Below are 25,824 nucleotides of genomic sequence, written 5' to 3'. Positions count from 1 at the left end.
ACATTGAGGCTGACCTTGGAGTCACCGCCCCCGCTGCCGCACTCTCCTTTGTCGTACCACCATTTGTTTTTCAATTTGTCCAAGAGGCCTTGCTCATTCAGTTTTAATACTGCCAGGTTAACAGCATTTCTTGAAACGATAAAACATAACTTGTAAGAAAATGCACAAATGCTTAGGAAATCGTTAACGTATAAAAAGGAGCACAAGAGGACAAATTGGCTAAATTTCACAGAACGTGGAGCTATAAAAATGTCTGTACAGCAAATACAGGGTTAAATATTGGAAGGTGGCATGGAGGATAACATTTGCTCAAAACTGAAGTGTGCGGGATGGGGAAATTGTCTTTGAGAAAAAAAGTAACAAGAACACCACATCCATGCAATTAACATTCGTCACATATGGCACCATAACTTGGCTTTTACCATTTAAATTGAAAAAGCCGTTGAACTGTAAAATTAAAACAGCAACAAACAGTCAGAGAGGACAACATAGAGAGAGAACATTAAAAAAATGGATGCATTAAATAGATGAAACCATAATTTACCGTCTTATTTAACTCCATGGAATATTGTAGATTTTAAACTTTAAAAAAGTTACCTCAAAATCCACAAGAAAGAAAATGACAACAAAATGCATCAGGGTAGGTGGAATACTATAACAACACGGATATTGTTATATTATTCCACCCACCTTAATGCTGAGCCTTTAGGGGTTGCCACACCATAGCCTTTGGAATCCAGATTTCCACCAACTTTCATCGTGTCACACGGTTTTCTCTGCTCAATGTACTCATTCATGGTTGACTCCAGCAGGAAGGCGAACTTTCCCTTGGACTTCCGCACTCGGGCCACCCCATCTGCTGTTGTTTTGGTAAACACAGATGGCTCTGCCGATTTCATGTAAGACCACATTTTCTCATACACGGCAATTTTGGATCTCTGTAACAAAGAGAGATTACTTCAAACTGGCAGATCAGAATTCTGGAAGAGGCTTCCTTGTAGTTCTTTTCAAACATTTTTTTTTTTTTTTTTTGCTAGTCCTGGAGCACTGTCCCTGAGCCTCAATGTGCTCAAGGTTAGCGCTCTATCACTTGAGCCACAGTACCACTTCCAGGATTTTTGAGTGGTTCATTAGAGATAAGAGTCTCAAGGAGACTCTTGTGGCTGGGCTAGCTTTGAACTGTGATTCTTAGATCTCAGCCTCCTGAGTAGCTAGGATTACAGACATGAGCCATGGGTGCCTGGCTCAAACATTTCTGAATACAATCCACATTAAAAAAAGAAAAAGTTACACTGCAACCTAATAGACACTTGTCAACATATTCAAAACCACACTCACCTTTGCTATGTTTGTTGCTCTCAGGTATTTGTAACTCATTTTATTTTATTTTATTAGCATTTGTATCATATGGACATATAATGATCTTTGATCATATTTACCTGTGCTCTTACTATTGCTTCTAGGTCCCTCTTCCTCCCACATTTTCCCTTCCCCTTTCACCTCCCTTTTACTTCCATGAGTTTAGTGTTTTTGCTTTTCCCCCTAGATTCCACAAATGAGAGAAAATATGTAAAATGTGTCTTTTTCAGTCTGGTTGATCTTGCTCAACAATCCATTTTCCAGTAAACACTATAATTTCGTACTTCCTAATGACTGACTAAAACTCCATTGTGTCTGTACAGCACATTTTCTTTACTCATTCATTGTTAATGGGCACCTAGGCTATTTTCATAATTTGGCTTGTATATCCAATTCACTTTATGCTAGCCATAGCCCACTGAATTGGTTTTATGGTTCCACTAATCGTTTACAATGTAGTTTGTAAAACAGTTCCTTATTTCAATCTTTCTTTCAATGAAGAAATAGTCCCCAGTGTTATTTTGTTTTGTGCTTATCCTGCATTATCCTGACAATGTCATTGGAAGTGTGCAATCTTTGTAATCAGCCTATCTCAGCATGGGATATCAATTATTGTAAGAAAATACTTCATTATTCTGAGATGATCTCTGTTCCTCTGTAACCCCCACTCTTTAGCACTACTGCATATGTTATGTAAAAAAATTCTGCTTCTTATTCTTTAAGATGATCCTTCAAATACTGCAAGGCTTTTATTATGTTCTTTCGACCTCTTTATTAGGTGATACTTCATGGACTGAGTTTTTTTTTTTCTAGACTTCTCACACCTTGGTCTTCCACACATAGATTCATTCCAATTGATGGTCTCTTAAATTGGAGAGTCTAGAAATATATATGACACTCCTATATGTTTCACAAGAGATTAAAAACTCCTGTTGGCTTCTTGTTATTGGAAGTACACAGAAATACATAACAATAATGCAAAAACTTGCCACAAAGAAGTTAAATATTATGTACAATGTACTTGCTACAAAGAAATTAAATATTATGTACAATCAATAGAAATAAAATATTATGTACTCATTATCTTGCCCATGTAATTGTAACCCCTCTGTACAGTATTTTCACAATAAAAAATAAATAAAAATTAAAAAAGAAAAAAAGAAATAAAACATTATGTATTTGGTTGAAATCTGATTATCTGTCCTCCCTATCTGTGTATCTCTCCCATTCACTGAAAATAACCACTATCCTAACTTGCTTTTCATTACTTTCTTTTCTTTTCTTTTTTTGGTTTTGGAGCAGCTTTATTTATTTATTTTTATTGTGAAAATACCGTACAGAGGGCTTACAATTACATGGGCAAGATAATGAGTGCATTTCTTATCAAGCATTGTTGCCTCTTCCTTTGTTTCCCCGTACCATCCCTTCCCATCTCCCCCCCTTCCTCCCCGCCCCGCGCCAAAGTTGTAAAGTTAATTTTCTTTCTTTCTTTTTTATTGTGAAAATACCTTACAGAGGGATTACAATTACATGGGCAAGATAATGAGTACATTTCTTATCAAGCATTGTAGCCTCTTCCTTTGTTTCCCCTTCCCATCCCTTCCCATCCTCCCCTCGCCCCCCCCATACTCCTCCCCCCCACCAAAGTTGTAAAGTTCATTTTCGACATAACATCTTGTACATCTCATTGTTGCAGTGGGTCCACCTGTATCCCTATTTAAACAATTTGCTTTTTCCCTTCCCCTCCACAAAGTATACCAACATCAAATACAGTGAAAACAGGGGTTATACTGTCGGGGAGGGACATACAAAGCAACAAAGAAATCATCTTATAAATATGTTAGAAACAATAGCAAGAAAGAAAAAGAAAACATTTGAGTCCTTATCTTGGGGTTCATTTCTCTTAACATCAACTTACCTGACCATTTCTGCTTGTCTCAGACATATACTAGTTATTGCAAATAAGGGAAACCATGAGACCTATGTTTCTTTGGGCCTGGCTTACTTCACTTAATATATTTTTTTTCAAGTCTTTACATTTCTTAACAAATGGGGCAATGCCATTCTTTCTGATGGAGGCATAGAATTCCATTGTGTATATATACCACGTTTTCTTGATCCATTCATCTACTGAGGGGTATGGATGTTCCTCAAAAGACTCCACATAGAGCTCCCCTATGACCCAGCAATCCCACTTTTGGGCATTTACCCAAATGATCACAAACAAGACCATACTAAAGCTACCAGCACAACTATGTTTATTGCAGCATTATTTACCATAGCTTTTCATTACTTTCTTGCACCACTTTAGGCTTTAAAAAACATATCTGGCTGTAAAACACTTCAATTTAAGAATGCACTATATTTTGTTTATCCAATTCACCTTTTTACTAGCATATATTAATTTTACAAAGAGGTCCATTGTGATATTTCCACCTATTCATATAATGTGCTTTGATAAAATTCCACCCTTATTTTAAAGTTTCTTAGACCCTTTAACCTCCACCTCCAATTTTTACAATTTTCAGTGGCTGCCATTATGTTATTTTCACACACACACACACACACACACATATAATGAACTTTGATAGTATTCACGCTGACCATCCTTACTCCTTCCCACTCTCACTAGCTCCCCTTCCCTTTTACCACCACCATTATCATATTGTTATTATTATGTCTAGATTTTGCATATATATGAAAACATGTGATATTTGTCTTTCTGGGCTTATATCATTCAACATAATGATCTTTGGTTCTATCAATTATCCTGTAAAGACAATATCATTCTTTGTGACTGAATAATACTCAATTGTGTATATGTCACATTTTCTTTATTGATTTGTAAGTTGTTAGACTCCTAAATGGATTTCATAGCATGGCTGTTGTGAATAATTCTGCAATAAACATGGGTGCAAACATGTCTTTATTATATACTAATTTGCATTCCTTCATATAGATATCCAAGAGTGTCATAGGAGGACCATATGGATTTTTAGTTTTTGAGTAATTGAAGAAACAGTTTTCAAGAGAACTGACAAGAAAAGGGATTGAATCTTACTTGGTTCAATCATCTGAAAGTACTTGACAAATGAATGCATGAAGAAATGTTCAATATCCCAAGCCATAAAGGAGATGTAATTAAAACAACACTGAGATTCTACTTCATTCCAGACAGAATTGTCATAATCAGGAACACAAATAAAATCTGGAGAGGATGTAGGGATAAAGGAAGCCTTATATAATGTTGTTGGGAATGTAAGCTGGTATAACCACTAAGGAAATCAATATGGAGGTTCCTCAAAAATTAAAAACTACTCTGTGATCTACCAGTACCACTCTTGGATATATATCCCAAAAGAACTATACATCAGAAAACAGCAGAAGCACTTGTATGCTCATACAGGGAAATCTTTTGGGGGGAATATAAACTAGTACAACTACTATGGAGATCAGTATGGCGATTCCTAAAAATCCCAATTCCTTGTCAAAGGACTCATGTTAATTCCAATTTTTAAACATTATAGAAAATATTGTTCTGAGCATATATTTTGAATCTTTATAGAGAGGTAGTTTGACCTTCTTTGGTTTGGCCCAATCACAGCTCCACATAAAGGGGTAAAGACTGTTTCAGAAGAATTTTTTTCTTACATTATCTGCAAACAGATCATTGCTTCAAAAAATAAAAGTTTAGGTGAAGGGCAAAAGAGTCCATGAATTTTTATCTAATAGCTCGATAATTGGGATTCATCATTTACTTGAGCTATTTGATTGTTGGTAGAAGTTAAAAGTTTATTTCTGTAGGTAATGATGCATTTGTATGAGAATAAATAATGGAATTAGAATATGTATGCTGTACATGCAACATTTATTAATAAATATAGTAAATGAAAAGTTAGTGAATGGTAGAAATGATGGGGTCTAAGTTGATGACTAGATTCTGAAGAAGGCCAGAAGGGAGGAAAAGAAATGGCTCACAAATGAGAAAATCCAAGAAGTTTCCCCATCTATCTTATTTTGGCTGAAGGACTAAAGGTAATAAAAGTGATTGACTCTTAGTTCAGTCATCTGAGAGAAATTAAAAAAAAATATGACATGATATGTAATAACAAATTCATTTTTCTCTAACCTGCCACAATTAATTTGTTTCATCCCATAGAGCAACATTTTGTGTCACAGAAGGAACAAACAACAGTTATTCAGGGGGTATATGAATTTTTATAGCACAGTTAAGTAATTAACAATGAAATCCAAAGGGAAAAAATATCTACATGGAGGAGGAACAGATTAATCCAAAATAGATCAGGTAGAATTCCAGCATTAGTAGATTTGGCAATCAAAGTTCCAACTGTTGGTAATAAATCACGAAAAGTTTTAGAAATCTTTTTTTTTGGAAAGGTTTGAAATCAAGGCCTCATGCTTACTTGGTGCTCTACCATATGAGTCACAAATCCAGCGCATATTTTTGCTGGTTAGTGTGGAAGAGTCCTTTAAATTTGTTTTGTTTTATCTTGAGCTGGCATTGAACTTTGCTCTTTCAAATCCTAGCCTTTTAAAGTAGCTAGGAAAACAAGCAGGAGCCATAGCTAAAATTTTCTTTTTGTGAAGGTAAAATTTTTGTGTCTTTAGGCCCTGCAAATCTGATGTATGGAAACAGTGATTATAGTGAGTCACTTGGGCCACCACTCACCCCTTATATCTCTTTGCAGTGATGTTGGTTGTTTCTATTCATTGGCGATCCAGTGACCCTTTAGTGATGAAAGATACTCTTCTGCAGACTCATATAAGCATGAGGTAACTGTATATCTAGTATTAAAGTTAAGAATGTGGAGTCAGACCACTTGGGTTTGAATTCCACTTTCTAGGTGCAAAATTAGCCTCTCTATCTCAATTTCCTCAAAGGTAAATGGGATGGTTTTAGAGGATTATTGGGAGAAATGAAATGAGTTAATATATTCTTAGCATGGTGCCCAGGACACAGGAAGCTGTGAAAAACATGCGTTTTTTCAAATAAAGACAGAATAATTTACTTTAGTGGCAGAATTTATTTTAGCAGCATTGTAAATTACTTTGGTCTCATATTGATACAATGCTTGTTTCATTTTATGAGGACTATCATCTACTTAAATGCTATTAGCATACTTGTTTGGGTCTCTAGGCATATTCTTGGGGATTGTCCATGGTCTGCCATTAATAACATTTGACTTCTCAGTTTTAATATTTTGTTGGTGGAGGAAAAATGGGTAGGATGGCAAATTTTCCTCTTTAAATTTATGTTTTGTAGGTTTTTCTTCTTCTCTACAGTGAACCTTTAATTAAGAGAATATAATTATAAACTGTAATACGCTTTTTCTTCTGAGTTGTTTAGCCCCTTGTGACATTTCTGCTGTGAGTAAAGGTTCATATTGTATGCTAGCTACTACAAATTCAAAAGGGTGGCTTTGAGCTTCAGTCAGCCTGAACTGGGTATTTATAGAATTATTGTGTTATTTATTTATTGCTGGTCCTGTGGCTTGAACTCAGGGCCTGGTCTCTGTCCTTGAGCTTCTCTGTGTTCAAGGCTATTGCTCTATCATTTGAGCTACAGCGTCCCTTCCAGCTTTTTCTGAGTAATTTATTAGAGATAAGAGTCTCACAGATTTTCCTGCTGGGTGAGCTGGCTGGCTTTGAATAATGATCCTCAGATCTCAGCCTCCTGAGTAGCTCGGATTACTGGCATGAGCTACGTGGACCTGACTATTGTGTCTTCTTGTGTGCCTTCCTCACCATTCAATAGCAAATATTTTCCCAAAATGGTTATGAAATTCTATTGTTTTTTGGGTCCGGTCATGGAGCCTGCACTCTGGGCCTGGGCGCTGTTCCTCAGCTCTTCAGCTCAAGGCTAGCGCTCTACCACTTGAGCCACAGCGCCACTTCCGGCTTTTTTCTTTTTGCTTATGTGGTGCTGAGGAATTGAACCCAGGGCCTCAGGCATGCAAGGCAAGCGCTCTACCACTGAGCCACCTTCCCAGCCCCTGGTTATGAAATTCTAGAATATAGTCAGGTACACCTTATACAAGATAAGGTTTTCTTTATATATATTATATATGTAATATATAATATATAAATATATATATATATATAAAGATAAGGCATGAGGAAAGGAAGATAATGATGCAACAGCTCCCTTTCCCTTCCTTCCTTAATCTTACCCCCCCCCCCCAACACAGGGGGAGAGGAAGGTGCAGATGGGGTAAGACTACTCTCAGGGTCTTTTGACATAGGTGCCAGCTTTACAGAAATTCTTAAAGTTATGAGTATGTCAATGAAAATTTCCAATAGTAGATTTAGATCCATGGAGGTTTTTGCCACTGATATTCCCTTCCCCTTTCTTATTCACACACTGCTGAGATTTGTCATTACTAAAAGCAGGAGCTCATTGATTAATTTTAAATTTTATGTTTTCTTACATCTTTTTGGTTGCCAACACAATTTTACACATTGTTTCATTTAAACTCCAAGGACCCCTGTACATTAGGTCTAGGTAGCAGCTACTGTCTGTGGATTGCTTAATCCCCAAGCACTAAGAATAGTGTCTGGACCCAGGAGTACTCAATTTGTGGAATGAAAGAGTGAATTGTCATTTTATAAATGAGGGAATCAAATGTGAGGGGCAGGGCTGGGAAGGTGGCTTAGTGGTAGAGTGCTTGCCTAGCATTCATGAAGCCCTCTCAGTACCACATACAAAGAAAAAGCTGGAAGTGGTGCTGTGGCTCAAGTGGTAGAGCACAATCCTTGAGCAAAAAGAAACTCGGGGACAGTGCCCAGGCCCTTTAGTTCAAGCCCCACAACTGGTATAAAAAAAGAGTGAAGGGAAACAAAGAGGTCCTAGAAAAGGCTTCAGCCAGCTATTATACCCCACAAAAATTATCACAAATAGACAAGCATTGAGAAAAACTGGACTTGTTTCTTAGAACTTTCCAGATAATCTCAGCCAGAATGCCACTTTGAAGGATCTCCTATATGGAAATTTGAAGATATGTTTCTGAGTTAATAACTTGTCCCAGTGCAGAGATCTCACCCAAATCTGTTACATTGAAGGCCATAGTTTTCCCCCTCTAGTCTCCTTATAGCTTTTACGCAAACACTGATAATCAGCTTTTTCATAAAAGGGAGTAACTCACTTTCAAAAGTCATCTTTTATTTCTTGCCTGAAACTTTTTATTGAAATTAGGATAATGTTAAATGAGTTCCAATCTGCTACCACTGAGAACATTCTTGTTAGCGCCGCCCTGTCCTGCGTCCCTAATGCCCACACTTCAGTTCGTGAAAGAATCCGAGAAATTTGAGCCTGAAGAGGAAGGGCAATGCAGCTGATATACATTTTTACTTTCATATCTGCTTTAAAGAAATAAGTACCTCTGATGAGGTGCATTTTAAGAAAGGAATCATTGATTTTACAATTTTCCCTCTAAAGAAAAGAAAAATGGTTTTAAAAAAGAAAAATGGTTTTCATTTTGATTTGCAGCAAGATTTATACAGGAAATGATGCCATTTCTAATGTATGACCAAAACTCCAATTTCATTGTCTTCTTTCCACTCTTTGTACATTTTTAAATATCCAGTTCAGTCCTGCTTGTCAGTTTCCTTGTGCTTCAATCAGTACCTCCCTTGTGACTGTGTATTAGTAAAAACAAGGGAAGGAGAGGAAAGAAATACTAGGCTCTATTCTTAGCTTCTTCTATTGGTGTGTTAAGATGCTGCCTGAGTTATTTTGGGGGCCGGCCTTGCAGAGAGCTTCAGTGGAGTAGAGGCCACCTTTTGCCTCAACACTGAGTTTTAGCCTCTGATGCCAAGTCCTCATTACAAATATCTTTGTGTGACATTTACAAACTGTGTTCTAAAGTCCAGAGACAGGTTTCCTTCCACTGCAAGGAGTGTTATTTCTCATGTCTCTTTTCAAAAGGTATAGTTACCAAGTCAGCTAAGCTTCCAGTGACCTCACTAGAGTCCCGTCTAGTTTGTAAAGTCACATTACTATTTGGCTTCACCTTCTTTTTCTCTTGCCAAGTGAGGATAAGATATTCCAATGAGCTGAAAATGGAGTACTAGTAGCCACCTGATTTTGGAAGCTAAGCTCAATAAAGTCTAGGAGTAAGGTATTTTTTTGTTTGTTTGTTTGTTTTTTTGCTGGTCCCGGGGCTTGAACTCAGGGCCTGAGTACTGTCCCTGAACTGTTTTTACTCAAGGTTTGTCTCATGGGCTTTCCTGCCTGGGATGGCTTTGAACTGTAATTCTCAGATCTCAGTCTCCTGAATAAATAGAATGTAGATGTGAGCCACTGGCACCTAGACAGGAGAAAGTACTTTTAAGATCCCATTGCCCTAATCTGGAAGAAATAGAGGAGAGGACGAATATCTTCTACCTCTGTGGCTCTCAATAAGTAATAGTTTTGCCTCCCAGCTGGAGAAATTTCTTGATTGTCACAGTCTGAAAGAGGAACGTTACAAGCAGATAGAAGCCAGAGATGATGCTACCCATCCTACAATACGCAGGACAGCTACAGTATCAAGAATTACCTGGCCCTAATGGTAGTAATGCTAAGGTTGAGAAACTCAGCTGCTACACAGCTTCTTTTTGTGTGTGTGTTTTTTGTGTCTCCAAGGTATTTCTCATTTTATTTTTTTTATTGTGAAAATACTGTACAGAGGGGTTACAATTACATGGGCAAGATAATGAGTACATTTCTTATCAGCTCTAATGGAGCCACCTATTAGTGGGGAAAACCACTTCCTTTTAATTGAGCACATATATTGTTCTGGGTTCTCTTTTAAGTGTTGTATATAGTATGAGTTCAGGCAGTTCTTGTAACAGCTCTGTGAGTTTAATCACATTGCTAGCTAATTAAAAATGTGGAAAAAGAGGCAGAGAGAAGTTAAGTAATTTGCCTAAGGCCACACAGCTAGTATTTCGTGGAGATGAGAATGTACTCATACAGGCATCTAACCTGTATTCTCAAACAATGCATTACATCCTTCCCAAATAAGATAAGAATGTTAGTTTCAAGCTACAGCTAGTTTGGATCCAAATTCTGCACTTTAGCATAATTTCAAGGGCATGTCTATGGGCACCAATGTGCTTTGTCCTTCATGCACATAGAAATTCCAGATTTTTTGTTGGTTGTGGAGCCTGGGCCTGGGCACTGTCTCTGAGCTCTTTTGCTCAAAACTAGCACTCTATCACTTTTAGCCACAATTCCATTTCTAGTTTTCTGGTTGTTTTTTGGAGATAAGAGTCTCAAGGATTTTTTTGCCCAGGCTGGCTTTGAATCATAATCCTCAGATCTCAGCTCTCTGAGTAGCTAGTATTATAGGGGTGAGTCACTAGCATATGGCAAAACTCCACTTTTAAAATCAGAGATTGACAAATCATTTTTTCTTCTTATTTTCAGAGTTAAAAGGCATAAATATGGATGAGTAGGAGTGTCACCAAGTGAGTCTGTGAGTCACCTTTTATTGTTGACTCCCAAGCAATTGCTTGCATCAAGGCCTGGTATGTACATTGAATACTCCAGGCCCACTTTCCTCAATTTGCTAGAATCCTTTTGTATTTTTCCAAACATAAAAAAAGCATCACTTAATTGTATAAAGGGGTTTCCTTGTGATAGTTACATACATGCATATAATGTACTTGGATCAAATCTACCCCTTCTGTATTACTCGTTCTAAATCCCTTCTCCCCCTCATTAAAAAAATCTTACTGGGTTTCATTATGCTGTTTCATTATACATACTATGTATATAATTACATAATATGAATTTATCTGTTCAGGCTGGACTTGAATTTTTTTCAATGGAATTTTATCTTCAGTCATCTCAGAGAATATTACTTCTGACCCACTGGATTTCACTTTCCAACTGTATTTTTTTAGTTTTTAGTGTTAATATATTTAAAGGATACTCTTGTTATTTTTTAATCAATTAAGGGTAGTACAAAGGCCAATCCTACCAATGTGCATTTTAGGAAGCTAGGAAAAAAATGTAAAATGTCCTTTTATTAAAGAGAAAAATCTATCTCAGAGTTGCAATATTTGAGTTGCTACAATGGCTCTTCTTTTCTGGTCCCCAGAATTTTTCTCAGATGAAAAAGAAGCAGCAATTTGTTTAGAAAGGATCTAATTTTCCATTTGGTGTTTTCTCAGAATATTAGTTTCTCAAAAGGTAAAGTGGAACTAACTTGAATAAAAGTTCTATTATAGTCAGCTTATCTGCTCTTTATCTGTAGGTAACATATACTTGGGAACCTATTGGTGACTTTTCCTAGGATTGTGATTTAATTAGCTTGAGGTAGGGACAATGTTCAAAAATGCATCCTAGGTGATTTTATTATTCAACTTGGGTTTAGAGCAATCAGAATTAAACAAAAGAACAACTAATTTTCAGTTATTGCAATGAATTCTGACAGAGGGTCTTATTATTTATTGAGTATTTATACTTACCAGGAATGGTACTTCCTATATCTTTAACATTGTGGCTAATCTGTTAGATGACCTTGAAAAACCAATATTTCATTGCATGGAGGAAATAATTAATGTTTATAGAAGTTAATTTACTTGTCCAAGATAATATATTTGATTAAATTTCAGCCTTGACCTCACTAAATTTTTTATTCCTATATCTAACTTCATTTCCACCTTGGCAAAACATGGCAAAAATGGAACATATTACTCTCCCCATCCTATTGCTACTCTGCCAGTTTTGTCCAGAAAGAAAATGGCACTTCCATTTGGTTTACCCACTTGCCTTTGCTATCCTTAATTCCTGTTTGGTCTCACAATGCTCATTCTATTTGGTCAGTCTTCAGAATACATTCAAAATACAAATACTTCTTTATGACCTCCACTCTAATCAAATCCAATCATTGTTCACTTGAAATATGGTGATCAATTATTAAGTGGTTCCCTTGCTGTTTCACATTGAGCGATCTTTTTGCATACAAATACAATTGTGTCATGTTTCTGCTTAAAGTTTCCCAAATGACTATCAAATAGAATAAAATAAAATCTTTAATAGGGTCAGAAAGTCCAGCACAACAAGCTCTGCCTTGTTTTCTCTCCGGCCTTCATCACTTACCACTCTCTCCATCTCTTACATGAGATCATTTCTTCAAACCAGGTAAGCACATTTTCATATCAGGTCCTCTAGCTTGGGTTGTGCTATCTGGAGTGCTTTCTTCTCCATCCTACTCCCATGTTTGGATGGCCTGTTCCCTTTCTACAGTTAGATGTCAGGAAGTAGGCTGACATGAAATGGCATTATGGTACTTTAACTTCTTAACTACTTTTCCTATTGTAATTAATGTCAAACAAACTGTAATTTACTTGTAGCATTTATTTATTTTTGTCATACCCACTGTAATGAGCCAAAACACTTCATTCTTTTGAATACTTAGAAAAATGGCTGTCACATAGTTTGTACTCACCACTTATTAATTGAAGAAATAAATGAATAGTTGAGATTTAAACTCAGATCATTTGACAGCAAGTCTGTATATTCTCTCTCTCCCTCCCTCCCTCCCCCCCACTCTCTCTCTCTCTCTGTCCACAGCTTACAGAAGAAATACTAAAATTTATGTTCATTTGCTTCCAGAGTCTGTGCTTCTTCTGCTACTTCACACTGCCTCCCAGTGGAGGAGTTTCTAGTGACATTGACCAAATTAGTACCATTGTACTAATTGTGGTTTACTTCTGTGGGAAGTAAATTAATTGTGGTTTACTTCTTGACATGACTTTATAAAGCCTTAACTTTTTTCATTGATTTATCTTGGAAGCTTCTGCAAGATGCTTTGAGCTAAAGGGCACCAAATAAAATAACCTACTAGCCTATCACAGGTTCTAAATCCCTCCATTAGAGAAAATGCCTTCCCTTTGACTTGGACAACTTTGATTCAGTTTCTCAAAGACCCTAATAATTATCTCTGAAATGGAGATAGAATATTAAATGACATAATCCATATAAAGCCTTAGCATAGTGCCTGGCATATGGTAAGTCATCAATAAATTAGATTATACCCTCATGATGGGAGGATAACTCAAGCCATATCCATGTTTGTGTGATTTGGTTTGTTAGAGAATTTCTGCCCCAATAATACTGGAGAGAAAGAGAAACTAAGTTGGTCATTGGGAAGAGAGGGTAAGGTGGGGTGCCACTGTGATAAGTCAAGGATACATGAAGACATGTGTACATGTGGGGCACTGGGAGGATGGTATCAGTACTACTGAGGCACAGATGAGCATTAAAGCTTGCTTGCAAGTTGTTTTGCAAAAGAAGTAAGGCCAAATAGGTCCACTAAAATGTTCAATATTAATATATTCATATTTTACTTTTTCCTGTGGATCTCAATTTTGAACAGTTAGACTCGGCTTTAAGTCTTTTCTTTCTTGCTGTGTTAGGAGTGCTCTGGTACGTATTAATGTTAAAGGCACTAGACCGAGTTTTTTAAAAAGTGGCTGGCTGGGGTTTTGTCTAGCAAACATACCAACTGTGAAAACTGCAGGAACATTGATTTGTTGGCATTTGTGTGTCCTGGAACAAACTATGCTGCATGGGAACTCAAGTTATAGAACATTCTGAGAAGGTCAGCAAGTGAGGTTGACGTCATAAAATCATTAGTTTTTTTTTCTTCTAATCTTCATTGGGGTCAAGACAATGGTCTCCTTATGCAAAATGCCAATAAAACTACTTAGTGAATTAGTCACAAAGCCACGTCATGTGATACTCACATTAAAACATAAAACAACCTATCTATCCATCAATCGTAATGCTCAGGCTCTGACTCTATGCCATTTTCATTCTGCCTTGACTAGTTATGTGAGGTTTTTCTTTGATGTATAGAGTGATGAGCGGTTAAGATCATAGGTCTTGAAATTACAAAGACTATGTGACTTTAGAAAAATGGCTTAACTTCACTAAGCATCAGGATCCTCATCTGAAAAAACGAAGGTGGTCTTAGGATCCACATTGAAATAATCTTGAGATGATGAAATCAAAGATGACATAATCGATTTCATATATTTCATGATGACATAGAAAACACTAAATTTCTTCTCTATTTTGTACTTGAATCAAGCACTGTGGTAGGCACTGTAGGGAATGGAGATGTCTAAGATGTGATCCTTGTGCTCAAGAAGGTAAAAGAGGTTGAACAGATGTGGCATGTAATAAAACTTTCTGAATGGTTCTATATCTGTGCTGTTTAATATGAGAGTTTATGTTCATACATATCTGTTAAATATTTGGAATGTGGCTAGTATTACTGAAGAGGCGGATTTTAAGTTTTATTTTAATTTGAATTAATTTAAATTTAAATAGTTACAGGTAGTGAGTGGGTATCACATTGTGTAGAATAATTAAAAAGGAAACAGGTAGAAAAAGGAAGAAGGTAACAAGAACTACTTTATTTACTTCTTGTTTTTTTCCCCCTCTGGTTTGCCTTGATGGTAGATGATGGAGGTGATATAAGAGCAATAAAAAGAAGTCCCACTAGCATCAGTTGGGGTCTAACTATAGCATAGGTTGAAGATCAGGAGAGAAAGGGACATAACTGTTGTTCTATTCATAGCTAATCTGTAGCTCTGAAATAGCTCACTCAGCCTCTGTTTACAGAAGGCTTCTCTAGAGAAAGGTAAACTATATTATTTGCATGGGCAAAATTTCCTTAGATGCATGAAGGGACTGTTCCCTTGAAATTTATCTTATTTGTAAAGAATTGGATATAAATTGCCTCCTATGTCTAGTTGTGCTGTGTCTATTGCTCCTATCCAAGAACCATAATTTCCTTTAAATGAACAGCTTATTACACAAAATATATTTTGTGAAAAGAAAGAGTGCTTGGGCTGGGAATGTGGCTTAGTGGTAGAGTGCTTGCCTAGAATGTATGAAGCCCTGGGCTCGATTTCTTAGTACCACATACACAGAAAACGCCAGAAGTGGTGCTGTGGCTCAAGTAGTAGAGTGCTAGCCTTGAGCAAAAGAAGCTTAGGGACAGTGCTCAGGCCTTAAATTCAAACTCCAGGACTGGCAAAAAAAGAAAGAGTATGCTACTTCAATTTCCTGGCAGCCTGATTTTCTTTCTCTGGTCCAGTAAGTCACTACATTAAGTTGTTTAGATCATCTCTCTCCAACTCTCTTTTTCAAGGGAAGATTCCAACAGGGGTGAGGAAACTATATGATAGCATTCACAATTTCCCCTGAGTTTTTTTTAAGAAAAAATTTTAAAGAATATTTTTCCCCCTGTATCACCTCTGGTAGACAGGTTAAAGCATAAAGTATAATCAAAAATGAAAGTGGTGGTAGAACCTCCAGAGATACTTTCTTCTACAAAGTTCAATTAGCTGTCAGGTACTTAAAAATGTGTTTACCTAGCATTTTCAAGGTATGTTACAGTTGCATTAAGGTTACAACTCTAAGTTTGCCTTATCTGAATCAACAAAGGGAGGACAGGGACATCATTTCCTATAGAGGAAATAAGTAATTTGAATGATATAACTACAAAATAAAACAAATGTTGCCAAATTGTGGATTTGCAAGTAAAATACCATGAGAAAGCAATACTGAAACATGAGTCATGAGCTGAAGCAATTAAAAAAAAACCCAACAAATCAACTGGGCCAGGCACTGGTGGCTCAAGCCTAACTACTCAGGAGGTTGAGATCTAAGGATTGCAATTCAAAGCCAGCCTGGGAAGGAAAGTTTGTGGGACTCATCTCCAATTAACCACTACGAAACCAGAAGTGGCACTACAGCACAAGTGATACCTGTCTTGAGCAAAAGAGCTCAGGGACAGCACTCAGGCCTTGAGTTCAAGTCCATGACTGACAGAAAAAGAAAAAAAATAAAAAACAATCAACTAGAAAACGAGGTTGTTTCATATTTAGGCCTGTGTATTTAAAACCATGATTGAACAAACATGAACTAAAGTTGAAAAACCTTGTAAAACGAACCAAATCACATCACTGTTTCATTTGACTTGAGTTTCTGGTAAATAAAATCCATCACCTCTGTTCAGTAAAGATCAGTATTCAAACTGCAGAAAGAAGACATGTGGAATTTTAAAAGGAAATTGAGAGTCTGCATGATACTCCCAAATTTCACATAATTTCACATAATTTCAACTGCCTATGAAATTTGTGTCCTGTGGGAAAATTTATTAGCAGTCAGTGGTTTGAAGTGTCTTTCCTTTAGGTCCTCATTTCTGCACTAGCAAGTTATCATCAAAGAAATATAGTAACTTGAAAAACTGGTTCTCTATATCTTGAACAAGACTATTATTACCTATTGTTATTTAAAATGGAATAGACTAATAATAATTTTATGCAGGTTTTCCTTAAAGATGTTCTGGTGTGCCTTCTATTGGACTCAGATCAACTAATTTCAGAACTTTATTATAGCTCATAGAATAATCTGTGGCCAAGAGTTAGCTAGTTACCTAGTTTTCATTTCCATAGCGAAATGATTTGTTTCTATTGGCTTGAAAATTTCAAGGTGACTTGCAAAATTTAATTTCTACTAGAATGACTTTTCCTTCAGTCTGACATGTAAAGACAACACACTACTTAATCCAGAGCTTTTCTATATAGCTATCTCTCTTTAGGACTTGATTTTTGAGGTGTTCAGTCTCAAAATTGCTTGTCAGTATGTTGGAAGAAGTAGATATTTTTCTTTCTTTCTCCACCTAATGACAATCTGCATTTCTGATTTATGTCTAGGCCATTCATTATCTACTGGCTGAGAAGTATGTTACTAATGAAAAGCAGGTAGGAGTCATGCTGTCCTATCCAGGTTTAAATGAATCTTTAAGATGGCACAATCAAACAGATATGCAAAATAGGCCATTAATGCATCATTAAGCTTACAAATTTAAGCAAAATCAAGGAATACAGAAATTTTGGGTTTTTTTTTTTGCTACTTATGTCTTAGCAACAAAGCAGATGTAGCATATACAGTATAGCATTAGGAATGTATAGGTACACGAATATTGAAAAAATTACCATTGTGTGTAAAAGGAGACTCCAAGCTTAGCTGTCACACTACTCGAATGATAAAACCATACCTGGGTAGATTGATATAAAGTAAGTATCTTTCCAACATCTTTGAACTCCCCTATCCTTGGTTTGTGCTGTTTTGCCTAGATAAGAGCATGATTTTAATCATATAATAGACAAATTCCTAGAAAGAGTTGTGCTATTCAATTGGATGCATTCTTAAAATCATTTTTTCCTCTGTTGATGCCTAGACTATTTTATGTTTACTTCTGAAAATGCTCCTTCTAGCTTTCTCTGACAAATAGTTAATGATCTGTAAACAGCAAAATACACTAAGGGATTTCTGTTCTTCAGGGGAGAATAAATTTCTAATGTGAGTAATTAAGTATTAATAGCTTTTTATTGGCTGTGAATTTTCTGATACATAGATTTTTAAGGTAGAGTACAACTGTGTTGGATAGTCAAAAGTATTGGAAGGAAGGGAAAGTTCAACAATAACAAATATTTTACTATTTAAACTAGTTCTTATTAATAAGGCAGGCCAAGAAATTTCCTGGGAAGACAAAAAAAAGGCCAGTATAAAATAAAGTCACTCAAAGTAGGAAGTCAATATAATTGATGCTATGTTGCAGACTCAAATCATCAAAGGCAGAGAGAGGTATCCATGGTTACAGCAAGGGTCTCACTGGACCAGAATAGAAAAAAAATGGACCAGCCTTACAAAAATGTATCTGTTCTTCATAAAAATGGGAGAAAAATTATTTAGCAAGAAGGATGGTGGAAGTTTCTTCAGTAGTTATTGAAATCCACATTTTTGTTTGGGAGATGGGGCACCCTGAAAGATTTTAGAAAGACTAGGTCTTTATAGGTATCTATTAGATACAAATACGTTATAGTGAGAATACTCTAATTTGTTAAGCATTCCAGCTTAACCCTGTATGGATCTTATCAATGTTTGCAATATAGCATTCATCCGCAAAGGTTGCAATGACTAGCACATTGATCAATTCTCTCTGCTTGTTGATGTGTATGAAAGCTTAGCAGTCTGGTTTCTGGGCTGGAAAGCATTTCTTTTGTGCTTGAAATCTGGAAAATGGACCACCATCTTGGTGGCTATATTGAATATTCACCTCATCCCTACTCCACAGATAAGTGACTTTGATACTCATAGCATTTCTGTTTATCTTATATTACATAGCATGTGCTAAAATGGTAACCAGTGACAGTGTAGACCTAATGAAAGGTGAGAAAACAGATCACAGAAGTATTTCTTTTAAGGCCTAAGAAGCATCATTGTAGTATGGTTGTTTTCTCTCCTACCACTGTTTCCCACTAATGATACTAAAAAGGATTAACTTAAGCTTATATTCCCCTTACCAATCACCTTCTCCCAGAAGTTTTCATCCTACCAGATGAGCATTTGAGGCTCATTTTTTATGTGAGGAAGGTTAGATCCCTGGTCTCCTTAGTGTCTTGAAGAAACACATGTAATTGTATTGGCTGCCCAATATCCAGACCAAGGAGGTCAGATAGTCAAAGAAAAACGGAGTAGTGTATGAAGAAAGTGCTTCTGGCTAGTGGGTGAGACTTTCAGGTTCCTTATATATCATGTCTCTTACATCAATGTAAAAAATCTGTTCCTCTTCCTCATAGCATTTATATCCTCTGAATTTTAGTTTGATGATTTTCATGTCTACCCCATTTTCTAGGTTGGGAATTTACTTCTTCTCTGGAGAAGTAACATAGTAGAGCTGCCTCCTCCTCATGGAAGGCTTGTAAAAAGGCAAAGAAAGGGGAAGAAGGTTGCATGATGATGGACGATGTTTTGGCTTGTGACAGAGTTCAAAACTGCTGGTATTTCTCATTCCAATCCTTTTCATTTTAAAAAACATTTCTCTTGCCTATAGCTTCTAACTATGTTTTAACACACAAGCTTTCCCTTGTGAATCTTAGCTTAAAAATATGAACTTACTGGGCTGGGAAGGTGGCTCAGTGGTAGAGTGCTTGCCTTGCATGCATGAGGCCTTGGGTTCGATTCCTCAGCACCACATAAGCAAAAAGAAAAAAGCCACAAGTGGTGCTGTGGCTCAAGTGGTAGAGTGCTACCCTTGAGCTGAAGAGTTGAAGGACAGCGCCCAGGCCCAGAGTTCAGGCCCATGACTGGACCCCCCTCAAAAAAAAAAAAATATGAACTTACTGTCTTCTATACTGGGGAATTTGAATCTTTGGACTCCCTTCAGCTCTCAATGCAATATTACAGGTGTCCTTACCACTGGAGACATTGCAGTTAGATAGGGCAGGGCTAGTAGGCCAGCTTCCTCAGGTTGGATTGAATTTCTAAGCTCCTAGTCAATCTACTCTCTTTGACCATTTCCCTCCCTTCCTCCCTCCCTCCCTCCCTCCCTCCCTCCCTCCCTCCCTCCCTCCCTCCCTCCCTCCCTCCCTTCCTCCCTTCCTTCCTTCCTTCCTCCCTCCCTTCCTCCCTCCCTTCCTCCCTTCCTTCCTTCCTTCCTTCCTTCCTTCCTTCCTTCCTTCCTTCCTTCCTTCCTTCCTTCCTTCCTTCCTTCCTTCCTTCCTTCCTTCCTTCCTTCATCTTTCTTTCTTTCTTTCTCAAATTTCTTATGGTCTTCTTTCCAATTTCCATGGCATTCATTTTTTCTTGCTGATAGCAATCTATGCATATTCATCTACAATCTTCCAGGTAGGAGTAGTTGAGGTAAGAGCTTGTCTGAAATCTCTGTAAAAACACTAACATAGCTGGGTGCCTGTGGCTCACGCCTGTAATCTTAGCTATTCAGGAGGCTGAAATCTGAGGATCATGGTTAAAAGCCAGCCCAGGCAGGAAAGTCTGTGAGACTCTTGTCTCCAATTAACCACTAGAAAACCAGAAGTGGAGATGTGGCTCAAGTGGTAGAGAGCTAGCCTTGAGTTGAAGAGCTCAGAGGAGAGTGCCCAGGCCCAGAGTTCAAGCCCATGACTGTATAAAAAGCACAACAAAACACTAGCACAATAGCTTTGACCAGCCAAGACCCAGCAAGTATAGGAAGGAATGCTATGTCAAGAGTTATTTAAAGGAAAGTGGGCCACAACTTCTTTTTTCTTAGTAGAAATTTTCTGGGTAGTGGTCTGTCTTCAACTTGTGTCTCAGTTTTGTGTACGAAATTTTTCTTAAGTATGGAAATTACCTAGGTTATACTAATACAAAATTCTAATCATAAGTGGTTCTTGGAATTTGCTACCCTCAGTCTTCTAGAATAGGAAGTTTGAACAATAGCACTCCTTTAAGGGTCCATAAAGACAATACAACAGTTCTGGTCAAGTAATATCTATCCAGTAGATGGGTAACAGAAAATTAAGGCTGTTCAATGGATCACAGGAGACAAAGGTCAGATTTATAAACATACTGATTTTTTTTAGTAATTAGTCACTTGTAGTTGATTTTTTATACCATTTGTGTATTTCAGGTAGTTTTGTTGTCCAGTGTGCAGCCAGATACAATTGCTTGAGCAGAAGGACTGCACCTGGGACTCCTTAAAGCTTTGGCAAAGCATTAAAGCAACAGTATCATCTCATTCTTACATTCTACTTTATGAAACAATCATCTCTTATTGGTCAAATCAGAGAATAAATCCTATCTATCTTTAAGATGTCCACCCTTCAAATATTTGACGATATTTTAAAATATATTCTGCTACAAATTTTCATAAGGAAAAATAATTTTACTTCTTGCGATTTAGAGATATAATGTAAAAATTGTTGACTGGTCCATGGAGGCATTTTTCAAGCACCTGTTTCATACCTTTAATCATTTCCCAAGGACTGCAGCAATTTATCCAATTAAATTTATTAATTTATCCTTCCTTCCTTCCTTCCTTCCTTCCTTTCTTCCTTCCTTCCTTCCTTCCTTCCTTCCTTCCTTCCCTCCTTCCTTCATTCCTATCTTCCTTTCTTCATTCCTTCCTTCTCAGGATTGAACACAGGGCTTCATGCATCATACACGCTAGGCATGTGTTTTACCATTAAGCTGTGCTTCTAGACTTTTCCTCAACTATTGAATATGCTATTCTCATAGTTCTTGTGTGTATAATTGTCTGAAACAAACATCAGGCCAAGGAAATGGAACAAAATAGTTCTTCAGCATCTGGAGGGTAAGTTTCCTTCCTGCTATTTTCTTTTCTTTATTTTTCTCTCTCTTTCTTTCTTTCGTGTGTGTGTGTGTGTGTGTGTGTGTGTGTGTGTGTGTGTGTGTGTGTGTGCCAATACTGTGGCTTGAACTGAGGACCTCCTTGGCTTTTTGCTTTTGTGGATGGTCACTCTACAACTTGAGCCATATCTAAACTTCAGCTTTTTGCTGGTTAATTGGAGATATGAGTATCTTGGATCTGTTTGCCTTGCTTTCCTTTAACAGCAACCCTCGGATCTCAGCCTCCCGAGTATCTAGGATTCCAGGCATGAGTTACCTGTGCCTGGCTTTCTGTTATTTTCACATAGAATAAGATTCAATAATGTGCTAATCATTAGTACCCAAAGAGTGCATATGATTGTGTTTCTGTTTTTTTTCTGAGAAAAGTGGTGGGATACAAACATTTGGAAATTAGAATTCAAATTTCTGTGCAAAGAACTATAATTTGATTATATTTATAGCACTCATTCATACAAGTACCGCTATTTATTTATGTATGCATGCATGTATGTATGTATGTATGTATGTACATATGTATGTATGTATGTATATATATATATTTATTTATCTTTGTCGGTCATGGGGCTTGAACGCTGGCCCTGGGTGCTGTCCCTGCATTCTTCAGCTAAAGGCAAGCGCTTTACCACTTTAACCACAGAGCCACTTCCAGTTTTCTGGTGGTTAATTGGAGATAAGAGTCTTAGGGACTTTCCTACCTGGGCTGGCTTTGAACCATGATCCTAGATCTCAGCATCCTGGGTAGCTAGGAGTATAGGCGTGATTCATTGGTGCCTGGCCCACTATTTATTTTTTCTGAAGCAATGCCTGTTTTAGATGAGAAATGTTTGCTATGAAATCCTCTTTATTTGATTTTTTTTTTTGCCAAAGAATAGAGAGATTCTGCTTTTTAGTATTGGTTGTTGAACTCATTTAAAAGAATTCAAAAAATTTCAGAGTACTTTTAAAATAAACTTCATTTATATGCAAAATGTGAACAATAAATCATAAAATTAGAACAAAGACAGTATTTGGAGCACCTTGGTCTTGACTAATGATTTCTAATTTAACCTTGGCAGTCTACTTATTGATTCTGCTATAAATGTTTCAAATGATAGTCTTTTTCAGAAACTCCATGTCTTTATCCTTCTCTTCTAAACATATACATATATACACTATTTAATATGAACAAATTCTCTCCTTGAGAGAACTTATGGAACCTCGGTCAATAGTGGCCCAATTTAGTATAATATAAAATCAGTCTTATTGCTTGTTGTTGGTTTGGATCACAAATCTATTTACATATACCCTTTGAAGTATTTTTGAATTCTCTTTTGCATTCAAATATTTTAAAATGTCTCTTTCTTCAGAAATTTCCTGATGAACTAATCTTGTCTGCATACTAGACTCATGGCTATATCTGGCATTTTCTATTTATTCCCAGACATCTAGGACAGGCTTCTTTATTCAATGGTTGGAAAATCAGTGTTACTGGATGATATAAGAAATAGACTGTAACAAAGACTAGAGACTCAAAGAAAATAAACTTTAGAACCAAATAAAATATGCTGCGAACACATAAAATATAAAATTAAGATGTAGGATGCAATTCTGAAATTTAGAATTCTGTGTGAATAACAGTTAGTACCTAGTGAATTCAACTTTTATCCAAAACTAATATGGGCTTGCTTCTTCCTTCTGTGATATGATGATCTTTTTTTAAAATATAGACTTAAAAAGGTGTAGCAGATAAACACAAAATTGCTGTAATGATTATTTCACTCCTAGATGTATATGTTTGTCTATGTACGTATGTATTATGTATGTATGCTATCTCTCTCTCTCTCTCTCTCTCTCTCTCTCTTTTCTCTCTCTCTCTCTGTCTACGTATCATCTATCATCACCAGTATGTAAAGCAAAAAGTTATTATGTACACTATCACAATGTAAAGATTAAAAATGCAATAGAGCCAGGCACTGGTGGCTCATGCCTGTAATCCTACCTACTCTGGAGGCTGAGATCTGAGGATTGGGGTTCAAAGCCAGCCCAGCCAGGAAAGTCCATGAGACTCTTATCTCCAGTAAATTACCAGAAAACTGGAAGTGGTGCTGTGGTTCAAGTGGTAGAGCACTAGCATTGAGCTAAAGAGCTCAGAGACAGCACCCAGACCCAGAGTTCAAGCCCCATGACTGAAAAAAGATGCAATAGAACCCAAATAATCAAATTATATACTTTAAATGGTTGAATTGCATATGTGAATTATACCTTACCTCAATAAACTATAGAAAGTTATGTGCAAATAATCAGAAAATATATGCATTAAGTGTATACTATCAGTAATCATTAGGGAACTAAAAGTCACAATGAGATACAACATCATGCTAGTTAGAATGGTTATGACCAACTATTTTCTTTTCTTCACTTAAGAGTTCTGAGGAACTACTAAAGCCAAGGCCTTGTATATGATAGGCTGCCCTAAAATGGCTATTATGAATAAAACAACAATATCAATTATGAAAAAGACAAGAAATAATAAATTCTGGTAAGGTCATGGAGAAAAGATTATGTTCTTGCACTGTTGTTAGGATTATGAGCTAGTAAAGCTATTATGAAGAACATGGAAATTCCTGAAAAAAGAACCCAAAACAACAACAACAAACTAAATGTAGAGCTATCTGATCAAGCAATTTGTTATCTGGATATATGCAAAGGAAATGAAATTAGCATATCAAAGAGATACCAGAACACAATAGCCAAGATATGGAATCAACCAAGTACCCATGGATGAATGGACAAAACATGTGGTATATATACCCAAGTGGAAATTGAAATGCAGTATTTTCCAGGTATAAGAAAGTATGAACTCCTGTTATGTGTGACCACATGGAGGAAACTGGAGAACATTATGCTGAGTGAAATAAGCCAGAAATAAAATGTTTTCTAACTCATTTGTAGAAGCTTAAATTTTTGATTACATAAAGGGTACCAAAATAGAGTTGTGAGGGAGGTCTGATACTTTATAATACAATAGAGCAATTTTTTATAAAAATTATGCATTTCAAAGGCAGTACTCAGAGGCAAGTTTATAGCTCTGAGTTACTTCATCAAAAAATTGGACAGACCTGAAACCAACAATTTAATGAGGCACCTACAGCTCCTTGAAAAAGAGCAACAAGCTAAACTCCAATCCAGTAGACGGAAAAAATAATTAAAATTAAATCAGAATTAAATGAATTAGAATCCAAAAAAACCATAGAAAGAATCAACAAAACAAAGAGTTGGTTCTTTGAAAAAATTAACAAAATTGACAGATCCAAATAAACAAACTCAGAGATGAGAATGGAAACATCACCACGGAACAACCAAGATTCAGAACATAATAAAGGGATATTTCTCAAACTTTTATGCTAATAAGTTTGAGAACCTGGAAGAAATGGATGAATTTCTAGTAAATATTGACATGCCGAAACTAATCCAAGATAACTTAAACCAACCTAACAGACCAATATCAAACATCGAAATAGAAGCAGCAATAAGAGACCACCCACCCAAGAAAAGCCCAGAACAGGATGGATTTACAGCTGAATTCGACCAGGCCTTCAAAGCAGAACTCACAGCAACATTCCCACAACTTTTCAATGAAATTGAAAGTTGACTACCAAAGTCTTTCTATGAAGCCATCATAACCTTCATCCCAAAACCAGGCAGGGAGTCATCGAAGAAAGAGAACTATAGACTCATTTCTTTGACAAATATCGAGGCAAAACTTCTCAATAAATTTCTGGCCAACTGACTTCAACAACTCATCAAAAAACTCATATACTATGGTCAAACAGGATTCATCTCAGAGATGCAAATCTGGTTCAATACATGCAAATCAATTAATATAATTCATCACATTAACAAGAGCAAGGATAAGAACCACATGATTATCTCAATAGATGCAGAAAAAGCATTTGACAAGATCCAACACCCCTTTATGATGAACGTTCTGGAAAAACAAGGAATCCATGGAACATTCCTCTACTTGTCTAGCCATAAAAGAAATGCAAATCAAGACAACATTGAGATTTCACCTTATCCCAGTTAGAATGGCTATAGTCAAGAAATCTAGTAACAACACATGCTAGAGTGGATGTGGCCAAAAGGGAACCCTACTGCATTGTTAGTGGGACTGTAAATTTGTTCAACCACTTTGGAAAGTAATATGGAGGTTCCTCAAAAGACTCCACATAGAGCTTTCCTATGACCCAGCAATCCCACTT

The 25,824-nt window shown here is 36.6% G+C and overlaps 1 protein-coding gene across 1 annotated transcript in view; it reads right to left on the bottom strand.

Moving 5' to 3' along the window:
- Nucleotides 1-25,824, bottom strand: part of Gria3 (glutamate ionotropic receptor AMPA type subunit 3) — a 261,812-nt gene that overhangs the window by 24,928 nt on the left and 211,060 nt on the right. The window contains exon 12 of the mRNA XM_042682411.1: nt 691-938. Coding sequence (XP_042538345.1) covers nt 691-938 — 248 coding nt within the window. The remainder of the gene's footprint in view (nt 1-690; nt 939-25,824) is intronic.

The sequence above is a fragment of the Dipodomys spectabilis genome, unplaced genomic scaffold, assembly GCF_019054845.1.
Source record: "Dipodomys spectabilis isolate Male_0828 unplaced genomic scaffold, ASM1905484v1 ptg000071l, whole genome shotgun sequence".
NCBI lineage: Eukaryota > Metazoa > Chordata > Mammalia > Rodentia > Heteromyidae > Dipodomys > Dipodomys spectabilis.
This window is presented reverse-complemented; position numbering and strand designations above follow the sequence as displayed.